This window comes from Helianthus annuus, chromosome 15 (genome assembly GCF_002127325.2).
Source record: "Helianthus annuus cultivar XRQ/B chromosome 15, HanXRQr2.0-SUNRISE, whole genome shotgun sequence".
Lineage (NCBI taxonomy): Eukaryota > Viridiplantae > Streptophyta > Magnoliopsida > Asterales > Asteraceae > Helianthus > Helianthus annuus.
Window position 1 is genome coordinate 1,044,835 of NC_035447.2, and position 21,897 is coordinate 1,066,731.

The 21,897-nt window shown below is 33.1% G+C and overlaps 1 protein-coding gene across 1 annotated transcript; it reads left to right on the plus strand.

Moving 5' to 3' along the window:
• Positions 1–9,255: 9,255 nt before the first annotated feature.
• On the plus strand, positions 9,256–12,459 carry LOC110909838 (protein trichome birefringence-like 34). Its single transcript, XM_022154584.2, has 5 exons — positions 9,256–9,738; positions 10,766–10,940; positions 11,050–11,246; positions 11,324–11,482; positions 11,923–12,459. The coding sequence occupies exons 1-5, from the start codon at positions 9,389–9,391 to the stop codon at positions 12,272–12,274; spliced, it is 1,233 nt and encodes a 410-aa protein (XP_022010276.1). The 5' UTR covers positions 9,256–9,388; the 3' UTR covers positions 12,275–12,459.
• Positions 12,460–21,897: the final 9,438 nt, after the last annotated feature.

Here is a 21,897-nt window from a genome sequence, read left to right on the forward strand (position 1 = left end):
ATGGAGGTATGTTGACTACCTGGTCGGGGGTTAAGGGAACGGTTTGGTAAGGGTCTTGCCCTTGTTCAGCGTTTAGAGGTCCTGCTTGGGACCTGGGTCAATTTTAGTAGGATCTCCTTCAATGCCCATAGGTATTGGATGGCGGGGATCCAAACTCTTTGACCCCCTCATAAGTTAGCTACTATTAATACTATAACCCGGCTATTTAGGACTGTATCCCTGCTGACTCAGACTACTTAGCCGAGGGTAACGTCACCGCCAAAAGCGGGGCCTACCATAATTTGCATTAATAACTTAATTCATTATCTTTCAATAATCCGACCCTTTAGGATTGTATCCTTGCTGACTCAAACTACTGGGTTGAGGGTAACGTCACCTTCAAAAGAGGGGCCTACTACAATAACTAAGATAATCTCTTAAACAAGTGCAAAAGTGCGAAAATAATCAAAGGTTATACTAATACACGTGTCGGATCCAAGTGATTCATCTTGTCTATCTGTTTTTATTTTTATTTTATTTTTCAGCGTTTAGTTAGTTTTTATTTTTCTTAGTTTAAAACATTTTCTAACTTTTTGATTTGGTTAGACGTTGAGGATAAACCGGTATTAAAAGCTCTTGTGTCCTTGGACGACCTCGGTATCTTACCAACACTATACTACGTCCACGATGGGTGCACTTGCCCATATGTGTGTTTAGTGTTAGTGAATATCGTGTTTTATAAATTTAAAACTTGGCTAAAAGTGTAAAAAGGGCTTAATTATATATTAAAAACGTATACACACTGACACGCATCAGTATATAAGATCCTCAACTCAACGGACATTTCCCAATTATGAAACCAAAGATCTCTTGCTAAGTTGCTATAACGAGCTATAAGTTATTGGAGGAGATGTGTCTTTTCCTGCCTTCCATCTTTACAAACATGAATAGATCAAAGAGATCTAATATTTGTTCATTTTTCATCCTTGGGGGAATTTCATGCTCAGTCGTGTGATGCATTATACTCTTCAAAAACCATTTCACAAGACCATAAAATCCATTCCTTATTTCATGATTATGATGATTGACTAATTCATAGTCTTTAATCACGTCTTAAAAGGTTATTGCTTCTTTCACCGATTAGACATCTTTAGGAAAATGTTGCATTTTTTCCTTTTGATTGGACTTGAATTCTCCCTAGTCGTTTCCAAATCATTATGTTTCAAAGTATTCTTGAAGATAAATGGCTTCTCTACTATCACCATCTGAATCTGTGTCACTATGATTTCCGTTATGAGTGTTGTTTTCTTGTTTACCTTCGTGATCATCATCATCACTTATTGTTATAGTAACATTCATATACTTTGTTACAGTGGCAATCAAATAATCATTCTTGATATGTCACACGTAGTCAATTATAACACATTTAAAAAACCTACTTAAAACCATCAAACATTCAAAAATATAACACGCAATCTAGTTACATATAACTAACTAGGTCAAACAATCATTCCTACAGGCAAAATGTCACACAGTCAAAGGGCATACAAAAAGTTTAAATACATACACTAGGTTAAATATTAGTAACAAAGCTTAAAGTAACCCTATGCATGTATATAACGAAGAAAATTACATACTTACTATACATTTCTCCGATGCGTCTCAAAGACAAGTATCTAAAAAGAATTAAAAAACAACTACAGGTTGAGTAATGTAGCATGACACAACATTATTACTTTTGACTTGATTATAAATCATAATGATATCACAAAGTCGGTTACAAGAACCTAAACCAAACTAGGAAAAGTAACATGACAAATCACCAAGTATGTGGTTGAAAGCACATCGAAATAGGTCGTGAGAATGAGAGAGGGAACATACAAGTGATAGCGTATATAGGTGGTGATTTTGTTGGGACGAAGTGAGAGAAGCAGAGAGAATAGTCTAAACAGAAGGCATCGGTGGCTAAATAGAAGGTGGTACGGTGATTATACATAATAATATTAGATCATAACAAGTTAATTTGGTGTTAAAATAGGTGTATGATTATTATTACACTGATTGATCGTAATGAGTCTTGTTATGTGTTAATGAGTTAGTAGAGTTAAGAAAGTCATACTAAATTATAATAGATTGTATATGTTTGGTGATTATTTTGGTTTAAGTTACATTGGGTCTCATTAAATCATATAGCTTATTTTGTTAGTAAAAATATAATATAGTGAGTAAAGAAAAATTAAATCCGAAAGTTAGCTTATTTACAGACTTTGGATCGACTTATATATCTTTTTTAGTTAAAAGAGGGTTGGGCTTAAAATGTTTACGCTAAGGCCTCATACAAGTTTGGGCCGAAAGAAAAAATAGACTTTTAATATTTTAACTTATCTTCTTATTCAATTCCTCTTTTTTTAGATTTCATTAAAAGGGAAAATGATCTTTATATCTCTAAGTGGTGAAATATTTGTATTTCTCTTGATAGATACAATGCAGGTTTAACTTTCATTTGATGCAAATTAGGGCATTGGTAGACAATGAAAGGAGATCAAGCGGGTTTTACCGTTAATTTCACTGACGTGCCTACGGGCGGGTGGGTTACCTGATTTTCCCCGGAATTGGTGCTGGACTCGTGTTACTTTCGGAGTACTTCGTTTGATTCAGTGGGTACCTCGAGAATGCTCAGGATTGATTATGTTGACCGTTCAAAAAAAAGATTTCATCAACAGGACATAAATATAAGTATTTTCTTAATTAACTAGTGTTATCCCTCCACGTTACGGGGCGGTGGCATAAAACCGTGCTGCTAGCATTGTAGGCGGGAGGCGTGAAATCGTGCTAAGTAGCAACCAAACGACGACTAAAACCGAAAAAAAACGTAAAACAAAATCACGAATTTTTAACATCGAGTGACTCATGTGACGTAAATATAGACAAAGTCGAATATATACCAACACGTATTAAAAATTTGAGGGGGTAAAAACCCGATGGGCCAAGTGTGACCAACAAACACCATACTAAGTAGCAATCAAACAACGATCATACCCGAAAAAAACGTAAAAACAAAAAAAAATAATATAAAAATTAGAGTAAAGTTATTGTACAAAGGAGTCTTAATATACAAATTGCCTAAACGTGAGAAGTAAATGATTGATTTTTTTTAAGTATTTTTTCCTCGTCTTATTAAACATGTATTTTAGTCACAGGATCTAAAATTACTTTGTTTCCTTTTTGCAATTAAAAATCATACTTAAGTAGATAGAAAAAGAAAAAAAAAACTTCTTACATGAAGGCCATTTTGTATGTTAAGACTCATATGTATTTGATCTTTATATATAAAAATTAAACTTGTTTAACTTTTGTCATGAAATTATAAAAAAAAAAAAACTAAAGTTTTATTATAAAAAACGAAAATCTTAACATTTGTTTAGAAAAAGTAAACATAAAAGTTTAAAAAAAAAAAATAGCTCTTGGTCAAATTGTAAATGAATTAATAGAAAATTTTCGACTTGCATAAAATTCACATTGTCCAAAGATTTTTTTTTTCAAATCGACTAATTGTTTGAAAATATGAAAAATACACGTAATAAATTAGTTGACTGAACTCGATCTGGAATAACAAATTATTTTAATCAACGGAATAGCTTTTTTTATTTAATAATACTTTATTTATTAAAAATAAGAAAAGGACACCTAAACATAAATGAATTAAAATAAAGCAACTCATTAATATAGTTGTTGGGAGAGATTGACTTGCCCCATAACTAATTTAAACCCTTTTGTGTTAGTTATCAACTTCTCCCTTATTTTAATATAAGTTCTTAAATTTTAAAAAAAATAAAAAAAAAATTGAAAGGCAAATTTGGATCATTAACGGACTACTGGACTACTGTAATTTGACAACCGTGTCATATTTTGTGGTTGAACTTGTAATTTGACAACCGTGTCATATTGTGGTTGAACTTGTAGTTGGAAAACCATATTGTATTTTGTGGACAAACTTTAGTTTATAATCGTATCGTATTTAGGATTTTTATTGGATTTTTCATCTGCATTTTAAGTAGAAAAATTTTGGATTTTCCAGTTTTTTTAATAATTTTTTTATTAAAAAGTTTTAGTCGGAAATTGGTAGGAAGAGAATTTAAAAAATCTAGTCGGAAAACAGTAGGAAAATGATGGTCGGAAAACAGTAGGAAAATGGTGGTCGGAAAGCTATAGGAACACGGTGGTCGGAAAATAGTAAGAACACGATGGTTGGAAAAACAATAGGAAAATGGCGGTCGGAAAGTTGTAGGAAAATTATGGTTGGGACTTTGTCAGAAATAGTAATTTCTTATGTTTCTTGGAAATTTGTCGCCAATTTAGTCGGAAACTTGTCGGAAATATTTTCCTACAAATGTAATTCTGTCGGAAATCGGTCGGAAACGCCGTTTACCGACAGTTGTCTGACAAAAACCTTAGTCGGAAAAGAGACAGTTTAGTGTGCCACCAACGAACCACATGTACTAAATGTATTTCAGTATCCCTAGTATTCTTTGTTCTTTCGTATAACATTTGTGTTAGTTATCAACTTCTTCTTACTTTGTTTTGAGTAAGTTTATTGTTCTTTCGTACTAGGGAAAAAGCCCGTGCGATGCACGACATGCATAATAGCTATTGTTTGTTCGTGATAAGATGTTTGACAGTGTTTGACAAACTAACCTGCGAGATGACTACTAACCTGAGCAGCGCGTTATTTAATTATATTAGTAAACAGAGTATTCCATGCGTAAGTATAACGATCCGACTTGAAACATCTATCGCCAGCTTGTCCTAAAAGTTTCTGTACAGGGGAAGAATATAATTTAACCTATGAACCGTTTACTCCGGGTGACCCGCTGGGTTCAGGTTGTTAAAAGTTTCTTTGTAGACGATGTTTATTTGTAGCAGAGCATTACGTCGGAGTCGACAATTTACACCATTCTGCTCGTTCTCTGTTAGTGTTAGTTCACCAATCGTTTTATTATACACTCTTCACTAACCTAAATTTGAAAAATAGTTACGACTTTTCGTGTCAAACTTCCCCTTTCAAATGGAGAAACTAATATAGTTGATGCTATAATTGTTCCATTTTCCAGTTCTTTTATATTGATAATCAAAACTACTACAAAAGTTGTCCTCTTTTCTATCCCAAAACATATGTGCATGTTATTCAGATGTCTGAATAGAGATCCACACATACAAAAAGAAGGATCGAACAACAGCTTTCGTATATGTTTTAAGTTCTTGCAAGAACGGCTTGTTTTACATGTCCGGACATGTGAAGGCCATCTTCGTGCATTGGTCTTGATCCTAACATGTGTCGCTAAAACATCAAAGCCGTTGTAAACAAACCAAACATCCAACAAACCGTGAGTACATCTATAAACAATAATAGTGAGTATATCTATGTACAAATCAAACATCCAACAAACCGTTGGTGAACCTTTTGATAGAAAGTTCCTTTATTTTTATTTGTTAATACATATATAAAATAACTAATAGAGTAGGAGAACCGTTTAACTCGCTCTATCATAACACCTTCTTTAAGCTCTCCAACTCCTAAATAATCACACATTTAGATCGCTCATATTGCATTACTAATGTAGAATGTTTGTTTTTTCCAATTGAAGAAGTTTGCTAGACAAACTATTAATCCCTTTAATAGTTAATCCACATCTCGCAAGATTTTAGATTTATACACAAATCGTGTACCTTTCACGACACTGCTTATCAATACGACTGAGAAGAGACTGTGTTATGAGAGACCATTTTGTGGGCCCATCCATATGTTTTCACCAGCTCAAGGACTTTTTCATCCTCCTACAGTGAAAATAATAATAATAATAATAATAATAATAATAATAATAATAATAATAATAATAATAAAAAGAGACCATAAAAGCTGTTTTGATCAAACGTGTCAAAGAGTAGGAGGGGATGTGGTGAAAACCTCATGAGTCTAGGGACCTTTAATAAGTTCTGAATTAAGAACCTTTTTCCAGCGATGCAGACATTGGACTTCAGATCTATCAGAAAAATACACAGCTGCAAACACCAACTTTTATAATTGATTTTAAAAAAACATTCATGTAAAGCCCATGAATTCCAATCCCATATAAAGCATAAGAAAACCAATAAGCCGGTGAGAGAAACAAAAAGAAATTACGTTGTATAAATACGTAGGGACCAAAGTCTCATATGGATCACTGAGAATAATCAGTCCATGAACATTAATTATTGGAAATTTCAATAGCAGTAACTATATGAAACCAAACCATTGAAATCATATAAATATTGAAATTTAAAATCAAAATGACTCAATAAGACGGACACAATTGCCTTTTTTGTTAGACTTGAACCCGTACCACTTTAATAAGAATAAAAACACGTGATACCACTAACCTAAGACGCCATCGGCTTTTTTAGTTATCTAATATACTTTAATGATTGGCATTTGTTTACTTATTGATATACACGGCTCCTTATAACTTATCATTTCTCTCATTATATATGTGAGAATGACATGTGAGACAGAACCTTTTATTTATGTGCGGGTATAACTGGACCGAACTTAACTATGGATTGGGAGTGGCTGGGGGATTTCTTGAAGGGAATAGTGAAGCCTGTGGCCGCCACCACGGTGGTCAAGGCCAGCTCAACCATTTTGGTGGCCTAAGGCGAAGTAAAAGCTTGTGGCCTTTTTAGTCACATCGTCTACAGGGTACGTTTAGCCAATCCTGAATAAAAAAATTACTAAAAATGGAAAAAATTCGTACCAGCCATTCCTTGTGGCCTTGAAACTCCTCGGTTTTAAGGTTTTAACTAACTGTGGTTCCTAATTATGCAATGGTTATCATTTTAACCTTATTCCATGGGACTTGGGGTAAGATGCAGGAAGATTTTTTTGAGTTTTAAACCATCTCTAACTAAGTTCATTATTTAATCATTATTGTTGCAATTATTAGGTATTATAGATAATACCATATGAAATTACCTTTTAGTAATTTTCGTTTCAAATTGGTTAGCATCTTTTGAGTTTTAAAACCATTACCTTTTAGTAATTGTCGTTTCAAATTGATTAGCATCTTTAAAGTTTTAAAACCATTTATAGTTATAATTAAATTCATAATAACGTTGATTAAGTTTGTTTATATTTTGATTATTATTATTATTATTATTATTATTATTATTATTATTATTATTATTATTTCATATGATGTTCATCAACTATGTGATAAAATTGCAAAAAGGTTGTAACCTTATTTGTATGATGTTTAGCACAAATTATCTTGATTTACTTATTTTATTTTTGTTATCAACGTCTCCTATAATTCTCATTTCAAGAGTTATATTAATTTTAAATTTGGGATCCACCATATATACACACACATATGCCGTTAGTAATTTATAAGTAAAGCACATATTCGTTTACAACCCAATATTTTGATGTACCCTTATTATTTAGTTTAATTATAAAATTCAATCAACTCATCGGTTACGTAAAAGTTGAAACGGAAAAGCAATGTAAATATGAGGAAGGTGATGATGTTTAATTAAGTCAAATGATTTAATTCTTTATCAAGTATTTAACAATACTTAATTTATAAAGTTATCAATTTAATTGTATTTATCAATTTATACTCATGTAGAAAGACTAATTTGTCCCTTTACTAACTTTATTGAGTTGTTGTACTATAAACATCAAATGTTGCAATTATTTAAATTTGGTTGGAACCCTTGTGAAATGTTTTATATGATTGTATAGATAAACGCAATCAATTTAAATCTCTTGTGCGTGTTGAAAACATCGGAGCCCTTAAAGTTTGCTGCCCAATCCTGTCAAACAATACATCCTCAAATATTTCCTAGTATCAATTAAATCACACAAAAGCATCATATGTTAAAAAAATATTCAATTAGAAATTAAAAAAGGAAATACCAATAGGCCAAATAAAGACTTATCTCCAAATGGATAACTTTTCTCGTACCCACCCCTTTACACCTCCATATACATGAAGCTGCAAAAAGGAAAAATACTATAAATTTATGAACAATTAAACAATACATTGGTAAATGGTTCCAGATACTATAGTCATGCGAGGGTACCTTGCTGAAGTATGAAGTGTCTCTCCACCAAGATAAATCAATTTCATATCAACTTATCTCTTTCTTTTCGGTTCTAAGTCACACAATAGCAGACAAAGGAGTTGATGTTGAGTGAAATGGTGAATTTATAGTTAATGATGGGAGATTCCTTAATCGATCAAATTTATTACATATTGATTGAAATCGGACCTTTGGAGTTCTTTTGTTGTGGTTTATTCCAGTAGGTTTCTTTTATTAATTGCATTTCAAGTTTTCAATTTCTTTTAAGTACCGAACTTATTATTTCATTATTATAATTAATTGTGATTATATTCTCATTTAATTATTTTTTTAATATTATTTCATTTTTATTTTTAATATTAAAGTGTATTTAATTCATGATGGTGTTAGAAAGACAAATTCACCCCCAAAATGTAATTAATATATGCATTTTTATGTTGTATACTAAGCATTTCTTCTTGTACCTCTTAATTTTTAAGAATTCATTGAGGAAATGCTTTATAATATAGTATTGGTGCATTTAAAACAACCATAAATTTTGGTTTTAAAATAGAACATATAACTAAACTTTTGAATATATATAGATACCATTTAGTCCATTATTTAAATATTTACATTTATTTGTTTGTCTAACCATGACAAATTATAAACATATGAGTCCTTAACATAAATTGCATTTGACTCATTAAAATTTACAATAAATTTATTATTTGAAGTATCTTACAAGTTACATTAGCTATTTTTACATCAGAATACATTAGTTCAAAGAATAAATCCTTGCCTATTTCATTTTGACTAACAATATAAAATATTTGCTTAGTTGCTATTGAACATTCACCATAAACTACAGCTTTTGTAGATCAAATTTACTAGTGTGATACATATTTTAATAACTTGAACCAACATGATTTGTTTGACACATGCTGTAATAATATATAAAACACCAAAATAATTTAATATTTTTAATAATTGCCAATAAAAAATATAATATCATTCTAATAATATATTTTTCCTTGAAAAACGTTACATTATTTTTCAAATCTTATTGCATTAATAATGTATGGATTGTCAGTAATAAAATACAACATTTTATAAATCTAGAAAAATCAATAAGTAGGAATATCGGATCAACTGCCAAAGTGTAATAAATACCAAAAACATAAACAATAATATTCTTGATCTCTACTTCTTCTTCTTCTTTTTCTCCCTTCACCATTCTTGAAAACACACAAAACCTTAGCAATCTTGTTCCTTTCTTTTGTGTTGATCAACAACAAAAGCTGTGAAAATGAAGGGAATAGTTGAAGGAGTACAGAAAGTGAAGGTTCATGGGTATCATTCTGTAGGGTTTATGCTTGTAATGGGAGTGATAATGGTGGTTGTTTACTTGTGTGGAGATGATAGTGGAATATTAATTAGATTTGGTTTCAATGGAGAAACTGAAATGGTGGAGGATTATTCGTTTGAAGGTTGTGACTTTTTCAATGGGAGTTGGGTTTACGATAACAAATCAAGACCTTTGTATAAGGAGAGACAGTGTCCTTTCATGACTGATGATTATTCTTGTGAAAAGTATGGAAGAAAAGATCTCAAGTATCAGTTTTGGAGATGGCAGCCTCATGGTTGTGATCTTCCAAGGTCATCTCTCTCTCTTTTTCTCTACATATGTATCATGTATGATGTATTGTATATGTGTGTATGTATGTGTCTAGGTCCCCTCTCTCTTTCCCTATGCTCTATACATATATGTATGTATATGTGTACATACATGTGTATATGGGGTGGTATGTATATGTGTGAATATGTATGTATATGGGGTGTTTAGAGCATCTCCAACAGTGCATTTCGGTTGTCTAGGTGGACGGAAGCCTGACCCGTCTTCGTTTGTTGAGGCATCCGGAAATTCAAACTCCACCGGATGGAGTGGTAGTGGGCCCCTCTCACGCACAAACAATATATTTTTCTTTTTTTAAGTGTGTTTGAAGGTAGATATTCTATCGGAAAGAAAACGAGTGTTTTCGAAGAATGAGACCATGGAGTGTGGTTTGCTTAGTCTTTTTGGGACTACCCGTTATGTATGCGTCACATCATGGGTGGAGGATCATCCTTTTGAGGACTACCTAAGGGTGTGGAGGATAGATCATGCCCTTATTTTTTATATATAAAACTAGCAGAAGGACCCACTTTATCACAAAACAATACACACAATTAATGGGGGGCCCCACCTTTTGGATCGTCTCAAACGTCCTGGAACCGCCGGAAGCGACGTGCCGAGCCCCAAAGGGGTGGTGTGGGACGGAGGGGGACGAGCAAAGCCGGGGGACGTTCCCCACACCCTTCGGTCTGAGTTAATATCTGATGTTTTAGGTGATCTGACACGTTTTAATGCGTTTGAAAGTGAGTGCATCGAAGATGCTATTAGGATTGTTTATTATTTTCTTATTAATTGTTTAATTCAACCCATTTGTTTAAATTATATTTAATTAAATAAACAATTAGTGGAATGAGCTCAAAAGAGTTGAATATATATCCATTCCATTATAAGTTGTACTATGTAACATATATATAATTAAGAACTAAATGAGTTGTACATACATTATGGATTAAAGTAGAAAGTAGTAAGTTTGTGCATTATAAGTTTTTAAATTTTGAAGGACATCCTTAGGTTCAATGGAACAGCACTGTTGGAGAAGCTAAGAAACAAAAGGGTTGTTTTTGTTGGGGACTCAGTAGGCAAGAACCATTGGGTTTCACTACTTTGTCTTATTGACACCTGGATCGTTGAACCATCTCACAAGGTTGCAGAATGGCATGGCTCATTGATCACTTTTAGGGCATCTGTAAGTACTCAGTTTTGTCTCCTCATTAGATTCAGTATACATGTGACATTTTTTAACTTTTATTTACATGTGACATTTTTTAACTTTTACCTACATGTGACATCCATAGGAATACAATGTTTCCATTGATTTTTACTGGGAACCATTGTTGGTAGAATCAAATTGTGACGATCCGGTTAACCACCGAGTACGTGATCGGATCATGAAAATTGAGAGTATTGAAAAGCATGCCAATCAATGGATTAACGCGGACATGTTAATTTTTGACTCGTATTCGTGGTGGCTAGAGCCTAATATGACACTTTTGTAAGTATTTATTACGCGTATAGAGTTGTAATAACGATTAGTAAATATATTGTAACACTAAAGGTTTTGTATTTTAGGTGGGGATCGTTTGAAAACCCTAACAAGACTATTGTTGAATCTAGAAGGGTGACACGTTATGAAATGGCACTAAAAACATGGTCAGATTGGTTGGACACTCATCTTGATCGCAAGAAAACTAGAATTTTTTTCACAAGTCTCTCCCCAGATCACAAAGAGTATGCTTCACGATTAGTAGTTACTTTTTTATGTCATTAATCGTATTTCAAGCCACGATACGAACCTAACATGATGGATTTTGATTTAGTCTAAACAGGTTTGGGCCAGTTTTGGCTCAAACCCGTCAGCACCTTTAGCCAAACGGTTTGTTTTCGGGCAAGGTTCATCGGTTGACCCATTTAACTCGTTTTGTTTATAATCTAGATAAATGTGTTTTTTTTTTTGTCAAAATTCAAAATTTTATTGACTTTTTTTACTAAAGTTTAAAAGATAAATAGTAAGAGTTCGGGATAAATAAGTCATGTTCGTGTCAAACCGCAAATAAATGTATAATGTTCACGATTTCCTGGTTCGTGTCGAGTTAGACCTACCAACCCGTGAACACAACCGATTTAACACCCATAATTTCACATAGTAAGTGTATGTTTCTTCCTTTTAGGGGTGGAGATTGGGGGAAAACAATGGGAGAAAACTGCTATAATGAAACCGAGCCGATAATGGAAGAAGGGTATTGGGGAAAGGGATCAGATACTGATCTAATGAGAACAGCACAATCGGCAGTACAAGATCTTGAAAAGAAAGGATTAAACATAACTCTTTTAAATATAACACAACTCTCACAATACAGAAAAGACGGGCACCCTTCTATTAACAAAAGGCATTGGGTTACTCCAACAAAGCTAGAATTAGCTAACCCTGTTTTATATGCGGATTGTCTGCATTGGTGTCTTCCGGGAGTCCCTGATGTCTGGAACGAGATCCTATATGCTTACATACGTTATAAAATATAACTAATTTTATATATGTGGGTTGACAAGAGAAATTAAATTTAGGTAGGTGGCATGAACAATATATATATTCAAATTGTTATTATTACTAGAGGTTTAAAGCAAGTCTTGTTTGGTGGTTTTGCTACACCAACCCTTTTGTTGTTTACTTCGTCGAATATTATAAAGTCAAAAGCATGTATTATTTACTTTCGATTTTAATTATTCAAACTCAGTATCCTTTAAACCACGCCAAATTAGCACACTTCTGTATATTAATTCAATTCAATCAAATGAATTAATTATTTATGTTGGTTACAGAAAAACTAAGCATTTTGTATTAGTTATTCTTATTTTAATGTTGGTTACAGAAAAACTAACCATTTTATATTAGTTATTCTTTTTTTTATTTTAGAGTAAAATGGTAAAGTGGTTCTTGAGTTTAGGCTATTTTTGTCATTATAGTCCAAAAATGAAAGTTTTTGTATCTGGGTCCCTCATGTTTCATTTTTGTTGTCACTTTTATTCAATTAACAAACTGGGTTAGAATTTTCTGTTAACTTCTCCCTTTGTTTGTCGTTTTCCTTGTTTGATTAAAATATATTGTGTGATAAAATGACGATTATACCCTTCTTTAAATGTGGAAACGGACAAAAAAATAGAGAAATTAACAGAAAATTCTAACTCAGTTTTCCAATTGAATGAAAATAGAAACAAAAATGCCAGATACAAAAAATTTTGTTTTGGGACTAAAGTGAACAAATGACCTAAATTAAGGACATTTTGGCATTATATGAGTATGGCAAGATTCTTTTTTAGTTTTATATAGTCTAATATAAAATATATATTTAGAAGCTTTTTTTTTAAGTTTAACCTCTCACAAAAACATTAAAAAATGAATTATTCAATTTTGTATTTATGTATCGAGAGAAGAACTGAGCAAGGTCAAGATCCACACAGTTCAAGGTGTATTCTTTCCATGAAAAGAAACTATGGGCCCTTTACCTTTTACTCATGGAATTTTTATGTACTTTATAATTTCATGGTTATAAAAGGCTCAAACTATTCAGACATCTTATCTGCCTATTTAGATACCTTTTGCCTCGTATAGACCTATACGAGCCGTATAGGGTTACATCAAAATCAGTGTCTGACTCATGTCACTTCTGGCTTGACTGTCTCAATACGCCTCGTATAGGCCTATACTGGGCATATAGGACCCTTCGTATCGGCCTCGTATATGACCATTTGCCCCTTATATGCCTCGTATAGACCTATACTGGGCGTCTTGAAGGGTTTTTTTTTAACAAACATTTTATACAATATTAATCGTTTTAGCAAACTTTTATACAAAAACAAGTTTTTTTATTTTAAATAATTAATATTAGGACCCCTCGTTGGTTTTTTTTTTAGTTGAAAAATGGATGTTTTGGTAGGGTAATTTGATTGTTTTTTGAGGGTGATGTTTTTTGAGTAAAAAATGGGTGTTTTGGTGGGGTAATTTGAGTTGTTTTTTTAAGAAAGTTTATTTTTTTATAAAAATATTTTACCGTTTTCAAGATCGGCCTTTAAAAATATTTGATCGTAATATAGTGTAGTATAGGTCTCGTATAGGTCCCTTATAGGTCTTGTATAGGCCTATCGACGTATACGAGCGTTGTATCATATCCTACAGTATCGTATCGTATTGTATTGTGTCGTATAATGTAGTATAAGTCTCGTATAGTTCTCGTATAGACCTATATGGGACCTATATGAGACTTATATTATACACTATAAGATACAATACGATACCATACTATACGATACAATACGATACTATCGTATCATATAGTGTAGTATAGGTCCCTTATAGGTCTTGTATAGGCATATCGACGTATACGGGCGTTGTATCAGATCCTATAGTATCGTATCGTATTATATTGTATCGTATAGTGTAGTATAAGTCTCGTATAGCTCTCGTATAGACCTATATGGGACCTATACGAGACTTATACTATATACTATACGATACAATACGATACTATCGTATCATATAGTGTAGTATAGGTCCCTTATAGGTCTTGTATAGGCCTATCGACGTATACGGGCGTTGTATCATATCCCATAGTATCGTATCGTATTGTATTGTATTGTATCGTATAGTGTAGTATAAGTCTCGTATAGCTCTCGTATAGACCTATATGGGACCTATACGAGACTTATACTATACACTGTACGATACAATACGATACTATCGTATCATATAGTGTAGTATAGGTCCCTTATAGGTCTTGTATAGGCCTATCGACGTATACAGGAGTTGTATCATATCCTATAGTATCATATCATATTGTATTGTATCGTATAGTGTAGTATAAGTCTCGTATAGCTCTCGTATAGACCTATATGGGACCTATACGAGACTTATACTATACACTATACGATACAATACGATACTATACTATACGATACAATACGATACTATTGTATTATATAGTGTAGTATAGGTCCCTTATAGGTCTTGTATAGGCCTATCGACATAAACGGGTGTTGTATCGTATCGTATAGTGTATAGTATAAGTCTAGTATAGGTCCCCTATAGGTCTTGTATAAGCCTATAGGCCTAAACGGGACCAAAACCACACCTATAGTCCTATACGAGTGTTGTATCTTATCCAATAGTCTAGTATCGTATTGTATTGTATCGTATCATATCGTATCGTATCGTATAGTGTAGTATAAATCTCGTATAGGTCTCGTATAGGCATTGTATGGGCCCATGGATGTGGTATCGTATCCTATAAGTCTCGTATAGGTCTTGTATAAGCCTATCGTGTTGTATCGTATCATATAGTTTAGTATAAGTCTCGTATAGGTCTCGTATAGGCATCGTATAATTAATATTACTGTTATTATAATTAATATGAGTTATTATAATTAATAAGAGTGTTATTATAATTAATATGAGTTTTTTATAATTAATATGAGTTATTATAATTACAAGACCTATACGAGACTTATACTACACTATACGATACGATACGATACGAAACTATATGATATGATACAAGACCCATATACGTGTGGTTTAGGTCCCGTTTAGGCCTATAGGCTTATACAAGACCTATAGGGGACCTATACTAGACTTATACTATACACTATACGATACGATACGAAACTATAGGATATGATACAACACCTGTATACGTCGATAGACCTATACGAGACTTATAAGGGACCTATACTACACTATATGATACGATAGTATCGTATTGTATCGTATTGTATTGTATCGTATAGTATGGTATCGTATCGTATCGTATAGTATAGTGTATAGTATAAGTCTCGTATAGATCCCATATAGGTCTATACGAGACCTATACGAGACTTATACTACACTATACGATACAATACAATACGATACGATACGATAATATAGGATATGATACAACGCCCGTATACGTCGATAGGCCTATACAAGACCTATAAGGGATCTATACGAGACCTATACCACACTATATGTTAAAAACAATGTAATATTTCTACGATCGAATATTTTTAAAGGCCGATCTTGAAAACGGTAAAATATTTTTATAAAAAAATGAAACTTTTCTTAAAAAACAACTCAAATTACCCCACCAAAACATCCATTTTTTTACTCAAAAAAACACCACCCTCAAAAAACAATCAAATTACCCTACCAAAACATCCATTTTTCAACTCAAAAAAACACCAACGAGGGGTCCTAATATTAATTATTTAAAATAAAAAAACTTGTTTTTGTATAAAAGTTTGCTAAAACGATTAATATTGTATAAAATGTTTGTTAAAAAAAACCCTTCAAGACGCTCAGTATAGGCCTATACGAGGCATATAAGAGAAGACAAATTTACCCCCAGTATAGGCCTAAATCAGGGGCTAAATGGTATTTTTTCGCCTAGACGCCCAGTATAGGCCTATACGAGGCGTATACGAGGCAAATAAGACAAAATATGACATAATCAGAGATTCTCTTGGAAATTGAGAAAGGTTATACGCCTCGTATAGGTCTATACGAGGCCGTCTTGAAGGGTGTGGAAACAGGCAATTGGGTGTGTTAATATGTAGACCCTTATAAAAATACTGACTAGTGATTGATTAATCGTAATTAATATCGATTAATCTCAATTAATTCTGATTAATCAGTAGTAGTTTCCATCTCACAAACCGACTAGCAACTAGTGATTTCTACAACCGTGGATTATTCTATAAATCAAATTCTATGAAAAAAGAAATAATAAAATTATTCAACAATTTATCGTCTTTAACTTATTAACGCCAAACAAACACACCCCTTAGGGAAATCTACTCTTAAAATCCATATAATACTCATTTTGTGGGAGGAGTTGAACCCACACCACCTTGTTGTGGATAGATACTTCTTGCCACGAGATCAAGGGGTCGGCGACAGATATTGACTTATTTCTTTAGTGTATTTTTCATATAAACTCGCATAGAAATAACAACACATTACAGATTTACCTGTTACTCGATCCAACCCAGACTAAACTAAATGTCAAGGAACGGGTTCTCGTGATTCACATAAAAAGATAAATATGTTAGTAGAAAAAAAGGGTTTAGTAATTAAATCTCGATACAGAAATAAACAGTTTTATTAATAATCTGAGTGGATTGATATTTGAACCCATTATTTTTTTTTTTTGGAACGATCCCCGTGTAAACTTTTCTTTTATTAATAATCTCAAAACTATATTACATACTAAAGTGCATCCTTTACTCCTAATTCATACATCTAGTCATATCATAGATTGTACGAAAATGTGTGAATATTTAATTTAGTAAACATAAGTTATGTTTTATTTCCTAAATGAGAACAAATAATATTTTATTGTAGAAGGGTAATTTTAAAATGGACCTTTAAGTATGTCAAGACGTTTACAAAGAAAGAAATTTTAAGACTCGTATTTCCGCTACGTCTTTATGGTTAAAACACGTTATGGGTGTTACACGATAGCCACAAGGGATCGGGATATAATCGATGGCGGCGCTAGGGTTCCATCGTGATAAATAACAACGGTGGTTTAACCCTTGGTGGTGAGTGACAAGGATGATAACCACATCTAAGGATCAAATGTGTTCTTTCGACAAATCAGGAAGACCCCAACCACTAACAGTATGTACACTCCACCGTTTCCCACCACGTCAAATCCTCCACGCACCGTCAACAACCCACATGCCTAACAACGCCCACATGCCTTGAACCTGGGGTCTCTTGGGTTATTGGGGTTCTGTGATTGAGACTTTCTTGGTGGATGATCATGAGATACATTTTAAGGGGGTTAAATGAAGAGTGAAGATGTTAGGTTTTTGATTGGTGGTTGATCGGAGGTTCATTCGCTAATCGAGCTTCACTATCATCTACATCAACACCTTTAACAAGTCTTTGAAACAATTATTGGTTCCTAAACTTATTACCCCTCAAAGGATCAACTTTCGGTATTCCATCCACAAACTTCATACAACTTTCAAACTCTCCAAATATAATAAATTAAGGGGATAATTTTTCATTTATACCTTGCATGGCAACCGTAGCAAATCTAGCCTTTTTGGGCTTCGGCTTTACCAGCCGGCCCATCAGTAGTGATAAGGCCCAGAACCCTCCGTCTTTCACTAATCTATCCTATCTAATAAAGTTCATAATTAGAGAACACATGGCATCTATCTAGAACATCTATTTTCTATTTTCCCACCAAAAACACAACACAGTTCCCTTTGGTGCAACAGGTTTGAGGACTCGTTTTACTAATGTAGGTCAAAAAGTCATCTTCGTATAAATAGAATATAACCCAACATATGTATCACTCACAAACTTCATTCGCGGATCACAGGGTTTCTGCAGCCTACCTTTCCCTCTCATCCATCCTTCACATTAGGGTTTCTACATATTCTCTTTCTCTTGATTCGTATCAGATCTTCAGACATCTTCAAATTAAAGTTAGATCAACAATTATTTTGATTAACCATTATGATTTTATCATTCTTTAACAATCAATCTTCCTTTTAGTTGTTGATTAAATTGATCTTCGTTCGTTCTGACCTAGGGTTTCTTGATCTTCGATCGCTTTTCTTTTCTGATAGTTAAATGTCGTCGTGTAACACCCTTGCTTGTTTAATACAATATTTTATATAAGTTTCGTAAAAATGCATGTTTTTACGATTACACGTAAGTATGTCAATACGAGTTTACTAAAACTTTTACAATTTAAAAAAAAGAACAACTTAATGTAATTGAATTCGTCGTTTAAAAGATACGACGAAACGCCGCGCGGAAGCTTTTAACTTTATCGTGTTCGGTTCTTCTTCGAGCTTGATCTTCATCCGGGCACTCTTGGCATTCACCTATGATCAAAACCAACTTAAAAGTTAGTTTTGATAGTTAAATAATAAGTTTAAACAAGTTCCATGGGTCAAACAAACAAAAAAATAACATTTTTCCGGAACTAGGGGGCGTCGCGTGACGCCTAGCCCCCTTTTCAGTAGAATGCTGCATAACAGTTGTTGTACATTCCCATCATAACCCGATTTCATGGAAACGAGCATAACTCTCTCGTTTTTAATCCGTTTTACCCGATTCTTTTTCCTACGCGTCCGTAATTTATTTCTCCATCTTATGGAGTTAAAATCCGACATCCGGATTAACATAATTTCAAACTTTTAAGTCTTCGGCTTACTACCCCTTTTACCATATATTGACCCGTTCATGATTTTATCACACCAACATGTTTATTTGACTTTTAAACTCATGAAATTAATTATTTCAATATCTTCTATCATATTAATCTCGAATCACAGGTTTCTTACATAATAAAATCCCGTTTACGCTTAAATGCTTGTTTTGACCCGTTAAGGGTATTTATGTACTTTTAAGCTTAATTTACGCTCGTCCCTTGTATGCAACATAAGTCCACCCATTTATATTGAATAGTCTTCCACCACAATTATAATTGTGGTGGATTTAACGTACTTAAATACTTATTCCAAATTTTATCCCTCGGATATGTCAATTTACGGCAAGACGCACTTTAAGGTGTTTAACCCTAGAAAGTTTATTCCTACAACTTTTATGCGCACCCAAGGGTTGCATGGTCATAATATAAGTTTTTAAACAACCTCTAAGGGTCGTTTGCCCGGTTGACCCATCAATGGCTTTTTGGTCGATTTTAGTCCTTCAACTTGCGATGAAGGACTTTCACTAAATACTTGACCAATCATTACACTTTTAACTATAAGACTATATATGCGTACCTGGCCCGGGTCAACAAATAGACCCGACTTATACCTTGCTTTAACTAACCAATATTCTATGGCATCGCGATTATCCAAATTGCTAATCGCTCCTAATAACATACGACTTAACAATCACATTAGTCGATATTGTCAAATGGTGTTATCATCACCATTTGACCCGTTTGGACTATAAGACCAAAGATAAAAGCATGATTTTAAATTTCCAAGTTCACCCAATTGCCCCATTTACCATAAACCATGGTTTTTATCATTTACACTTGTTCCGACTTGTGTCAATCGTGTCGGAACCCTTATTTTGGATATTACATCATTCGCATTTATAGTTTATAAAATATACACGTGTCCTACAAAAGGGTGTAAGTGTTACTTACCTCGTATCCAAGCTACACTTTTCTTTTCCTCCTTGATCCGTTTGACCCGCATTCTCCCCAAGCTTCACCTAGCTTGTTAAGCGCCAACTATTATTCGTCACTCGCAAGGTGGTCAGTTTAATCATGACTTAATACGATTATTCCACCTTACGCATTTCTATATCTAATTATCATTCATCACATCGTAAGTCAGTTTGACTTTTAAAAGTCAAATGCCCATTAGTATACTAGATGCATATTCGAGTTCATCAACTAGTTTTTGCATTCTTTAATTACCCGGTAGGCGTTATCTTTAGGCCACCGTTTTAACCAAAGTTCTAACCACGTTTATCACATTTCAATCACTTTAATTAGTTCAAGCGATTATCAAAAACTAATTTATTCATTCATTTCACAAGAACAAATGGGTTCTCATCTATAAGTGAGACCCATTCATCATATCACTAGGATTCATCCCAACACCTTATATAATCAAGTTCTTCATATGAACTAATATACTACACGATTTCATACACCAATTTATATGAACGAAATTACCAATTTCATCATAACATACAAAAACCCACTTCAAGTCATGCATGAACTTTCACTCAAACTTATAATTTGTTCAAGTATCTTGCATCAACTATCACTTATGGTGATTTCTAACACAAATATATCATCATCTTCATTATTAAGCCAAAACCCACTTAGCACATAATAGGGTAATTATCAAATCCCTAGTTTTGACAACAATTCATCAAGTTTTCTAATAGGGTTTGTTTCTAAACCAAAATATAATCACAACAACACTCATAGATTCAACATTCATTCCAGAATTTCGATTATGATTGTTCATCATAATCTCAAAGTATCACCAAATCATTCAAGTCATATCATCATATGTATGATTTTCACTTAGGGTTTAGTTCCTAAGCATGTGTACATCACTAACTTAGCCATAGCTCCTCTAATCCTTACATAATTCGCGAATTATGATGCTAACTCAAATTTTGCAACTTCACGAATCATCAAATTTTTACATACCTTATGATTCCCACGACTAGGTGATCACAAATTTGTAATCATGCAGACGATTCGGGCTTGATTTGAGCTTCAATTTGGAGGATTTGTTGAACTAGGGTTTCTAACCCTTTTCTTTCTTCTCCTGGCGATTACACGCACACACACACCAAGTGTGTTGTGTTTGTTTTTTTTTGTTTTAATAAAACAAGTTTCCCACTTGTCCATATTAGTCCCTCATGTTTTATTTTGATCAAAAGAATCTATATCTCCCATTAGTTACTTAATCACATGCTACTAACTAGGTTAATTACTCCTAGTTACTTTAACGGGTTCGGGAAGTTATAACCCGTTATGTTTTAAGTCCCGTTAATTTGGCCTTTTTATATACTTTGTTTTCTCAAAGTATTTATTCCCCCTTTTTAATTAATATTAAGTTTATTTATTTGAGTCCTAATATTTACCGGGTTAAATTTTACCACTAACGGCATTTTACCCGTCTTTTAGTATTAACGGGGTTTGATTACCAAACCCGTTTTCGGGGTGTTACACATCGGCACCAAGGTACGAATCTGTTATTTATCTATTATTCAGATTTTGATGTTGATATAATAGACTTTCTTATGTATTATGTGTAAAATCAGAAGATTGGAATATAATGTATTTAGGGTTTTGTATCTTTCTAATCGTTTTAGGTTATGTGTTTATATTCTTTTACCAGATCTCATTGTTGCCATTTATGATCGGGACATATTGTATTTAGGGTTTTGTATCAGATGTTATCTCTAAGTGTTTGTAAGTTAAATTAGTTTGATAATATTGTTTTTGTAATTTTGTATACCAAATACCACATCAACTATATGTGTGATTTAACAAAAGGAAGATACAATAGTGTGTGGGTTGGCCCAACCCGGGCTATTTCGTTACCCAACTTGCATGTTTAGTTACTATTATGTAAACCAAAAAAAAAGGTAAAGTTGCAAT

Bases quoted from the DNA above. Each gene is read 5' to 3' on its own strand.
- LOC110909838 (XM_022154584.2), top strand. From the start codon at position 9,389: ATGAAGGGAATAGTTGAAGGAGTACAGAAAGTGAAGGTTCATGGGTAT. The intron at 11,247-11,323 runs GTAAGTATTTAT...TTTGTATTTTAG, and splicing joins GAGCCTAATATGACACTTTT to GTGGGGATCGTTTGAAAACC. The intron at 11,483-11,922 runs GTATGCTTCACG...TCTTCCTTTTAG, and splicing joins CTCTCCCCAGATCACAAAGA to GGGTGGAGATTGGGGGAAAA.